The 11,499-nt window shown below is 37.5% G+C and overlaps 1 protein-coding gene across 1 annotated transcript; it reads right to left on the minus strand.

Annotated features, from left to right (window-relative positions):
• Nucleotides 1-2,851: 2,851 nt before the first annotated feature.
• LOC143869741 (uncharacterized) lies at nt 2,852-3,349 on the minus strand. Its single transcript, XM_077376302.1, has one exon. The coding sequence runs from the start codon at nt 3,347-3,349 to the stop codon at nt 2,852-2,854; it is 498 nt and encodes a 165-aa protein (XP_077232417.1).
• Between the last annotated feature and the right edge of the window lie 8,150 nt (nt 3,350-11,499).

The following is an 11,499-nucleotide window of genomic DNA, read 5'->3' on the forward strand; positions in this document are numbered from 1 at the left end:
TAACTCGTCATCCATATCGATAAACAAGGACTCTTATATAAAACAAGGATGCACTAAACATTCTTTTGTATTGAAAAACAAAAACTTTAACAAAGGAATCATACACTCAACATACCTATATTGATAAACAAGGACTTTATCGGGACAGGCACATACCAAACACTTATATTGATGAATAAGGACTTTTATTGACACAAACACTAAACATTCTCTTGTATTGACAAACATATACTAAAAATTCACTTATACTAACAAACATGAACTTTATCACACCTGTATCGATAAGCAAGAACTTTATCAGAACAGGCATATACCAAACACTTACTTACCTGTGTCGATAAATAAGGACTTTTATCGAAGTAGGCATATTCTAAACACAAATATACCTGACTACCTACTTGAGTAGCAGTACACAAGGATGACAATTAGACATATCAATGCTTGTCAAATTATTAGGGCAGCTATATGGACCATTACTCAGAATCCATCCGTACTAGCTACATAGGTAATACTGACTCCTATTTTTCAAAGTAGCGGATCACCCAGTATTTATATAGTCCTGTAGGAAGGCTCCATATAAATCCATGCAGATATACCTGAGTCCTAATTCATTAGGTAGCGGTACATTGCAAAGCGATAATTAGACAAGCCACTACTTGGTATTTCTTTGTCTAATTACCACGGGCGACAAACTGGACTGCAAGTGAGCTAGAAAGTCACAGGGGAAGGAAGAAAATACAATACTTCAAAACTCGGAGCTATTTCTCCGGCAATTTCTTAATTCAGTTAAACTTTTCACATGATTGAAGCAAAGATCATACTCCAAAACACGGAGCTCTTTCCCTGACAATTTCTTACTTTATTAAAACTTTTCACCTAATTGAAGAAAAGACCAAACTCCAAAACACAGAGCTACTTCTCTGGGAATTTCTTACTTTATTATAACTTTTCACCTAATTGAAGAAAAGACTAGACTCCAAAACACGAAGCTACTTCTCTTACAATTTCTTACTTTATTAAAACTTTTCATATGATTGGAGAATTTACCAACTTTGATTGATTTCACTGATGAATTAGCTTCTCTTGTAGAAAGTAATTAAGAGTCAATGATCTTTGCCGAAGACTAGACTCAAGTAACTTGACATAGTTTTCGGGTATTGACTTTCTTAGCCTGATAAGTGTTTTAAGATGATAACAGTCCACCACTCTTAGAATCTTTTGAATACCGTGTTTAAAGGTGTTTCATTCCTCTCTTCGGTATTTCCGTCATGGTTATTATATCCCTTAGATTGCTTAGTCTTAATCTCCCTAGCTTAAAGAATGCCAAAGAAAGTCTTGCTGGGGCTTACTCAGACATCTGAGCAATGGCAAGCACAAGATAAAAGTCCAACTAGCTTTCTGAAGTTCTGTCCTTTTATGAAGTCACTGCCATGACCAAATCACCATTTCAGGTTTTCGATTTGGCGGACCGTCTGCCTTATATTTTGCCTGGACTATCTGCCCTTGTAGATTTTTCATCCAGCAGGTTCAGCACCCTAATTTTTGCCTAAATCCCCCTTTCAGGTTTTCAGCCTAGTGGGTGAACGACCCTAACTTTTGCCAAGACCGCCCTTAAGGGTTTTCAGTCTAGCGGGTCCGAGACACCATCATTTTTCTTTCTATCTATCTCTCCACAAACCTGGGCCTAAATACTAGAAGGACTATTAGGTAGGCTTGGGTTCAAGACAAGATCGCCTGGCTTCAAGTCCGCGTAGTTCGCCCATTGGGATTAAAGGATTGCTTTTTTTCAAAGGTCGACCGAACCTGAATTGATCAGCCTGCCTACGTACCCTGTAGAAAGGGATTATGTCATAACGTAGTTCAGGTTAATAAAAATGCCCCTAGTTTAGGTTTTATCAAAGAAGAAGTTTTTTTTTCGGCTCAAAGAGTTTGCAAACTGTTTTTGACATTCTGATTTTTCAGATTGAAGCTGAGATCTTCCAAGAATGTCCTCCTGGTGTCTCAGGCGTAGTATTTCTTTACTTGGTCTAGGTTTGTTGGTTTTGTTAATTTTTCTCAATTTTCATCGAGAAGTCTTACAGCTTTTTCCGGCAGGACTTCATCGACAATGTAAGGACCAGACCAGTTTGGTCTAAACTTCCCTCTGGGTGGTGCCCTATAAGACTTCAAGACAAGATCTCCTGGCTTCAAGTCCTAGGCTTGGACTTTCTTGTTGAATGCCTTTCAATCCGCCTCTGATATGCTTCAATATGGTAAAGAGCTTTTAGCCTCTTCTCATCTATCATTTACAATTCTTGATATCTAGCCTTTGCCATTCTGACTCTGGTAAATTTGCCTCCATCATTACACTCGAAGATGGGATTCTCAGCTCAACAGGTAGGACTGCTTCCACTCCATACACTAAGGAATATGGAGTTACACCTGTAGAGGATCTGATCGATGTCCTATAAGCCCACAAAGCATACGGGAGTTTGTTCGACCAGTCTTTATAAGTCCCAGTCATCTTACTGATGTTAACATTGATATTCTTATTTGCAGCCTCGACAGCTCCATTTGTCTGAGGTCTATAAGGCGACGACGTATGATGTTTGATTTTGAATTCCTCACACAGGTGTACCACTTCCTTTTTGAAGTGTGACCCATTATCTAAGATTAACTCATCAGGTATTCTGTATCTGCAAATGATATTCGTATGGATGAACTTCGCAACCGATGCCGAAGTTAACGAAGCATATGATGCGGGTTCTATCCACTTGGTGAAGTAATCAATAGCTACCAGAATATACTCATGTCCACTTGATGATCTTGGATAGATTTTTCCAATGATATCAATCCCCCATACTGAGAATGGTCATGGCGAAGTCAAGGAATGCAACTCTGAAGGAGGCACATGAATAAGGTTCGCATAGACTTGGCATTTGTGGCATTTCTTCACGAAAGCAAAGCAATCAGATTCCATTGTCGGCCAGTAGAATCCAAGCCTCAAGATTTTGCTACATAGCATCTTTCCATTCATATAAGGCCAACAAACTCCCTCATGAGTTGGTTCGATAAGCTCTGTAGCTTGGTCCTCATCAACACATAAGAGTTGTATCCCATCAAATGATCGTCGATATAACTCTTTGCCACATATGATAAAGTTTGAAGCTAATCTCTGAAGGGTTTTTCGCTCCTTTCTTGAAGCCTCGGGTGGATGCCCCTTGCCAGAAATGAGATTCTTAATGTCAGTATACCACGGCTTCCCATCTGGATATCTAGTTGATATTTCTATGGCGTTCACATGTGCCAGAGCCCATTGTAACCTTACAGCTAGTGGTTGGACCTCTATAGTTGTAGAAATGTCTAACATCGAAGCTAATGTAGCCAGAGCATCAACAAAATGATTCCTAGTCCTTGACAAATGAGTGAAAGTGATATTCCTGAATTTCTTGACCAGGGATTCTAAATAAGTGTTATATGGGATCAACCTGGTTTCTCTTGTTCTCCAATGACCATTGATTTGGCAGATGATCAGATCGAATCTCCGAACACATCTAGATCTTGAATATGCAAGCCTAAAGCTGCTTCAAGTCCTGCGATACATGCCTCATATTCTTCCATGTTATTTGTACACTCGAACTGAAGCTTGATGGATATAGGGATATATTCTTTCCAAGGGGATACAAGTACTGCTCCTACCCCCTGTCCTTGGTGGTTGACTGCTCCGTCAAAATACATCAGCACTTGGTACTTGGAGTCTCTTCTTCAACATCCATGATCTCTTTTTCAGTAAACTCGGCTTTTAGGAAAGCATTCTCCTCTATGGGAGAATCAACCAACTGCTCAGTTACAACTCATCTTTTAATGGATTTCTAAGTGACATAAGTGATGTCAAACTCAGATAGTAACAATAACCACCTCGCTGTTCTTCCGGTAAGGGCGGGTTTCTCAAACAAGTACTTCAACGGATCCATCCGTGAAAGCCGAAGTACCTTGTTTGATAACAGATAATGTCTAAGCCTCTGGGTCGCCCAAACTGATGCTAGACATGTCTTCTACAGGATGGTGTATTTCATCTCATACTCTAGCATTTTCTTACTGATGTACTAGATAGGTTTTTCCTGCTTAGACTCGGGATCTTGCTGAGCTAGCATACAGCCCATTGTTGTATCCGTAACAGATAAGTACAACAACAATGGTTGGTCGGGAATGACAAGTGATAAGACAGGAGGCAAGGATAAACACTGTTTGACCATTTCAAACTCTTCCTTACATTCGTCATTTCATTTCTTCAAAGAATTCTTCTTCAACAACTTAAAGATGGGTTCACATGTCGTGGTCAGCTGAGATATGAATCTCCTCAGGTATTGCACTTTTTCTAGGAATCCACGGATCTGCGTTTCAGTCTTTGGTGGCTTCATCTCGTGAATTGCTTTGATCTTTTGAGGTTCCACTTCGATTCCTCTTCACTTACCATGAATCCTAGTAGTTTGCCTGATGTGACTCCAAACACACATTTACTTGGATTCAGACGAAGCTGATACTTTAGGATTCTCTCAAAAAAATTTCCTCAAAGCCACGGTGTGCTCTTGTCGAGTCTTTGCCTTTACAATCATATCATCTACATAGACCTCGACTTCCTTATGAATCAAGTAGTTGCTGCTCTTTAATAAGTGGGACCAACATTCTTTAGTCCAAAAGGCATTACTCTATAACAATAGGTTCCCCACTGAGTTATGAATGCCGTCTTAATCATATCTTCAGGTGCCATCTTAATCTGATTGTATCCTGAGAATCCATCCATGAAAGATAACAGAGCATGACCAACAGTATTGTCCACTGGAAGATCAATGTTCAGGAGCGAGAAGTCATCCTTCGGACTTGCCTTGTTCAAGTCTCTAAAGTCAACACACATCTTGACATTTCTGTCCTTCTTAGGCACCGGCACTAAATTTGCCAACCATTCAGGATATTCAACCACTTGGATAAAGTTTACGTCTAACAACTTCTTAACTTCATCATGGACCTTCAACTCCCACTCTTTTTTTAACTTTCGCAGTTTCTGCTTCTCTGGCTTGGTGCCCAGGAGCAAACCAGGTGCAATATAATCCTTCTTCGTGGCTATGATTCCCAAAGAAGCAAAACCTCAGTTGATCGAGCCCATTGCTATGGGGACTGCACTGTATAAGATAATGACTAAGGTAATTGCCAATAGATTGAAAGACACGCTGGGTAATCGATGCTGGACAATGTCCTCACTTTATCCCGGCATGTCATCGTAAGACAAAGCAAAAACTTCCTTGAACTACCTAAGTAAGGTGATCAATTTTTCGTGTTCCTCAGGGTATAAAGTTTTGCCAATTCGTATTTTCAGAATTAAGGTTTCATCACCCATATTCACGGTTTCAATTTCCTCTTCGAGTGGTTTTGCTCGGTGATTGTGATATTAAATAACCGCAAGTGCACGGATCGTGTAAATACGGGTGGAACTCAGGGAAGAGCTTATTGTGATTTCTACCCTTGTACTACTTAGAAAATAAACTTATGAAATATTGTTGCCTAGAATGGACTCTGGATTTCGGTGATCTCGGTGGACTACAACCTCGGATCTAACAATACATTGAAATTTATAAACTAAATAGACAAGGATTGAAAATAATTAAGAAACGATTACAACTTTTAATCCTTATATTTAGGCAAAGTAAACTACTCTAAAGTGAATTGAAATTCTATTGAAAAAATAATTGAAAATCTAATTGAAACTTTAATTCGATTAAAAGATTACTTAGGGTTAGAATCCACCATGGTTTTGGATTGGATTATTAATCAAACCAATTTTTGATTGTATTGAATCGCATAATTGATAGTTATGTCTATGAGAGATAAGATCAAATGATGTTATTTTCCATGAGTAATCTATCAACTATACTATCCAATTTTATTGAATATATAAGTATTGATAGTGTTTATCGGCAATTACTCATACGAAAGGGAAAAGCCAATGGCATGAGTGATTGGGATCCAACAATTACAAATCTTTATATATGTTATTTTTTAACTCCATTGAATTAAATCAAAAACCTTTCGCCTTCCCCATGGTTTCAACTAAACCCTAAGTAGGTTGGATTTAGTTACGCATAGAGAAGGGGAAAGAAGCAAAAATAGAGAAGATAGATAAGAGAATTGCCATTAAAGAACTTAGAAAGGAAAACAAAAAAAGAGAACTCTTCTTTAATTGAACTTGAAAACAAAAATACATCACACTGAAATTGAAATAAAAGACAAAAATAAAGAAAACTTATTCTTTTTCTCCTTCAATGGTTGAATCATTATCCTCCTTCAAGCCTTGATCTCGCCTTGCATTGAATCTTGGATGATTAGATCAAAGAGAGAAATGGATTCCTCTCGTCGATATGAGTCCAACGAATCCGACCACACTCGAATCGGAGCTAAAACGAAGAAGTTATTGTTTGTTGAAGTTTTAGAAATAATAAAAAATAAAAAACTGTCAAGACCAGACCAAACGAGACAAGACGAGACTAAAAATTCAAGAAGATGGGAGAGAGTTCAAGAGAGATAGATATGTAGAATTTTGAGTGAGACGGGTTGCTAAATTAAGGGATTGAAAAAGATGTAAGGTGGAGATTAAAAAGCTAATCTTAGGAAACAAATGAAAGGATAAGATTAAGGCTTGAATGAGCTTTCTATATCTCTTCTAAAAAAAACATGCGTTACTTTCCTATTTTTTCTCTTTCCAAAGTTGTGTATCAAATCTTCCAATTATATCCTGAAGCAACTTTCTAAATGTTAGAAAGAAAATAATAAAAAGTTTCCAAGTTGAGGGATATGTGCATGAAGCGACCAAATTGTCCCTATCCTTCAAATGAATTGCAGAAATGCCACAATTATTTGGAAATGGCTAATCTACTCCTCCTTTGTAATACACATAAAACAACTAATAATTCCCTTCTCCCTTCTTGATCTCAAAGAAACGATCCAAGCCATCCAATTGACGGTCCACTATGTAAATTAATTGCACTCATCAACCATTCCAATGAGATGATCCAAACCGTTGAATTCATGGATCCCAATGTAAATTTCGATCTTACCAATGGTCGCTCATCTTCAATTATTTTTGTGGGCTGATCTTAACCGTTCAAACGATGGTCAACAATGTAAAATTATTTGCACCTCACGAATCACCTCCGTAAGATGATCTTAATTGCACAATTAGTGGGCCTTAGAATAAATTGCTTGTACCCCTCCAAATCATTTTCCAAAGCTATTCCGAGCCAACCAATTGATGAACCATAGATGATCTAAACCCTTTTAATGATGGAAAATTCTTTAAAATTTCATCTCTTTAGCTCAATTTTCCATGGAAATTCAAGAATATCCCTGAAACACAAAAAACAAGTAAAATACCTTAGTAGTACCGTTCTAAAAATGAAATATACATGTTTTCCCTACCTACAATTCACACATAAATGTCCTCATCAGATTCCCCCTTACTTAAGCTTTGCTAGTCCTCGAGCAAACAAAAAAAGAAATAAACTAAAACTAAAACTAAAACAAGAAAACAACCTAACTCACTTTCGTAGGAATCACGATTGCCCTTAGCACGTGCAACAGGCGTTTAACCCCCTAGGTTACCGTAGTGGACGAGTTGTGTCCCGTGAGTGTTTGCAGTGAATATACACACAAAATTGTAAAACTAAAACTTTCCAAATATAAAAACTTACATTTACAAATCCTTAATATGGAATAAAGCAAAATATTTCCAATCCATTTGCTTTGATAATGGACTCAAAATAGAACAACTAGGATACCCTCATACTTGAATTGTGTCATCTCATCCTAAGTTGGAAAATTCGACTCATATCTTAATTATGGAATCCTCTTTCTTATGTTTCACACTTTGGTCCCCATAGATTGGATTCTTATTTCATCTATGCCATAAAAGAACTTGAATTGGAAACTTGATAAAAAAAGTAGACACTTATATGGTTCCACCATTCTTTCCACTTTTCCCAATACTTACTAAGAATTGAAACTCAATTTTGATCCTCTACTGCCTTTGGCGTGAATGACATGCAGGGCATGCACCAAACACCCAGGTTACTAAGCAGTGTCAGACTAATCTTTTGAATTTTGCATATATCAAAGACATTGATGCATATGAGTTCAATCTTAGTTTTGATCATGTGCAATGCTTTGACTTATTAAGCTTTCTAATTGACTCATGAAACGAGTTTTCAGTCAATTGCTTTCAAGCCAGTTGGCTTTAAGGAACTAGGTGTAAACACCCCTTGGACTTACCTGCTCAAGTCAAAAAGGCTACAAGTTAAAACTATGATCAAAAAGTACTTTTCTATAAAATAATTTCTATAATTTCCACCTTTCTTTCCTTTTTCACTTTACCATATAAAAGCCAACTTTCGATTTTCATTTCGTAATCAGATCATTTATAAACAAGATTCCAAAAGAAAACAAATCTATAAGTAGGAAGTATTCTTTCTAATTTTTCAAATTCTAAAATTAAAATATAGACTAATTTCCTTTCTTAAAACAAGAAAAAAAATTTCTTTCCAAAAATAACTAGTTATTTCAATCTTAAGAAAATACAAAAAATAAAGAAAAGAGAAATATCATACTTTAAACTATAGAAAAGACTCACAAAAAGAAAAGTTTCAAAATGACTACCCCCCATACTTGAATTATGCATTGTCCTCAATGCATTGAAAAATAGAAAGAAAAATAAAGACAATAAAAAAGAGAGAGGGGCATACCTTAGCTATTTAAGAAGAATTTGAATAGAGAGGCTCATGGAGATCCATGACCTCTTCCAAATTCAATTTTGGTAACTCAACAAAGGACTTCAATCTTAGTAAATGAAACTTGTCCTTCCAAGTAGTCTTTATTTTCTTTAAAAAAATTAATTAACTCTTCCACTTAGGTCGATTTTAAGTCCATTTTGATTTTCACAGGAGATGCACAATTCTTACCCAAACATGCTTTTCTTAAATTTGAATGCAAAGGCTTCAAATTTAATTATGGGGCCTTTTTGGGTGGTGGATTGGGAAGGGGCGGAGATAGGGATCCTCCAAATTCTATTTGTTGGATGCTAATGTCATCAGAATAGGAGTCCCCGATATCTCTTGAATCCTCAAAGAATTCTTCATCCAGACCTTCTTCAAATCCTGCATCCAAAATATTTTCACAGTTACTCTAAAAAGAGGAGTGCAACATATTAATTTCTTCTTGAAAATTAGGTTGCTTACCTAATCTAAAAATATTAAAGTCCATGGAAGCATTTTCAAAACTTAATTTTATTAAGCCATTTCTACAATTAATTAAGTTGTTGCTAGTAGCAAGGAAAGGCATACCAAGAATGATAGGAATTTGATCATTGATATTAGCAACGGGCTCAGTTTCTAGTACAATGAAATCTATAAAAAATAAGAACTCTCCTACTTTAACTAGGACATCCTCAACCATCCCTTTGGGTTTCTTCACTGATCTATCCGCCAACTGAAGAGTGACGGTGGTGGGTTTGAGGTCTCCTAATCCTAATTGTTTAAAAGCAGAAAAAGGTAATAAATTCACACTAGCCCCTAAATCTAAAAGAGCATGATTAATATGAGTATTTTCAATAGTGCATGCAATGGTAGGACATCCCGGGTCCTTGTACTTAGCAACCATCTGTTGAAACAAGATGGAACTAATGTTTGCAGCCAAGAATGCCTTCTTGGGTACATTAGACTTGCGCTTTTGAGTGCACACGTCTTTTAAAACTTTGGCATAAGTCGGGACTTGGGAAATCACATCTAACAATGGAATATTAATGTGCACTTGTTTAAACATATTTAAAATTTTTTCAGTAGCAGCCTCCTTATTATTAGCAAGTCTCCTTGGAAAAAGAGCCTTGGGCACATATTCTTTTTAGGCGGAGAAACTGCTTGTTCTGTACTGACCTGTTCGGGCTCTTCTTTTAAGGCAGTGGAGGAGGACTCAAACCTTACCTTAATTGGAGGTTCTTGAGCATCTTTAGAAGGTTCGAATCTGACCTCCTCCCTTTGATATTCTTTGCCACTCCTTAAAGCAAATACAGTATTGAAGTGATCGGAAGGCTCCTGCGGCGCTACAACTGGTTCAATGGAATTCAATTGATTAGGCAGTTGTTGTTGATTCACATTCAAGGGCACATTCCTTGGGTTAGGAATGGGTTGGCTTGGCATCTTTCCCTTTTTCCTCTCTTGCAAAATCGTAGCTAGTTGAGATGTTTGTTTCTCCATGTTACTTTGGCTCGTCATGAAGGTACTCATGAGAAGTTCCACAGTTTTCTCTAAGGAAGCTATGCGGGTCGACTCCCCTTGTTTTTGAAAACCTGGTGGTTGTTGATTTCAAATATTATTTAAAATTGGGTTTTGAAAGGATGGGGGTGTGGCTAGGGGTGGCCGAACATAAGTGGGAGGGAAGGTGGGTCTAGGTTGCCCGAATTGGCCTTGACCTTGGAGATTGGTTGGCCCACCTTGGTAGCCCCCTTGGCTCCAAGAGAAATTGAGATGATTTCTCCATCCCGGATTTTAAGTACTACTATATAGATCATTGGAAAATATAGTACTCACATTTTCATTAGAATTGCCAAACTTTGAAAATTTTGGGCATTCATCCATGACATGGTCCATGGCTTGGCACCAATACACATAGGGACACTTTGATTGGTTTGATATACTTGTGTGGGTCTGTTTACAACTATAGCTTCTAGCCTTTTGATTAGGCTATCTAATTGGGCCTCCTTGGCCACGGTACCCTCAATAAAGAATCCCTTGCTTGAGTCTTGAGTAGATTCCCACTCACGGGTCTTTTCTGCCAAATCAAGCAAGAACTTCCAAGCTTCATTCTCATCCGTATAGGATGTGAATCCCGTAGGGCACATGGACTCTAATAGTTGTTTGGTTTGAAAATCAATGCAATCATATATGATTTGGCACAAGTGCCACGTATCTAATCCGTGATGAGGGCATTCTTAGAGTAGATCTTTGAATCTCTCCATAAACTTTGAAAAAGACTCATGGGGTTTTTGCCTAAATTGAAGAATATCGTTTCTTAATTTGTTGGTTTTATGTGTAGGAAAAAACTTTCTAAGAAACACAGCTGTAAACTCCTCCCAAGTGATGATGGAGTTTGTGGGCAAACTATAAAGCCATTTTTTGGCTCCCTCTTTGAGTGAAAAGGTTACTTACCTCAATTTAATTGCATCATCTGTGAGTTGTTGTAGTTTAATTAAAGCACATACATCTTGAAACTCTCTTCAAAATAAGTAGGCATCCTCATAATGAAGCCCGTGAAAGTGAGAAAGCATAGTGATAAATGGCGATTTTAACTCAAAATTATTGTCCTGAGCAGCTGGCAATCAAATACAAGAAGGTTGTGCTGCTAGGGCAGGATAAAAACGATTGCAAAGGGTTTTGGGAACTTCCCCTTCCGCCATGGCTATTGGAATTGGTTGAATGCTAA

The sequence above is a fragment of the Tasmannia lanceolata genome, unplaced genomic scaffold (assembly GCF_043159265.1).
Source record: "Tasmannia lanceolata isolate RefF3 unplaced genomic scaffold, GAP_Taslan_0.1 ptg000003l, whole genome shotgun sequence".
Taxonomy (NCBI): Eukaryota; Viridiplantae; Streptophyta; class Magnoliopsida; order Canellales; family Winteraceae; genus Tasmannia; species Tasmannia lanceolata.

Coding starts and splice junctions, on each gene's coding strand:
- LOC143869741 (XM_077376302.1), bottom strand. CDS start 3,349: ATGTTAGACATTTCTACAACTATAGAGGTCCAACCACTAGCTGTAAGG.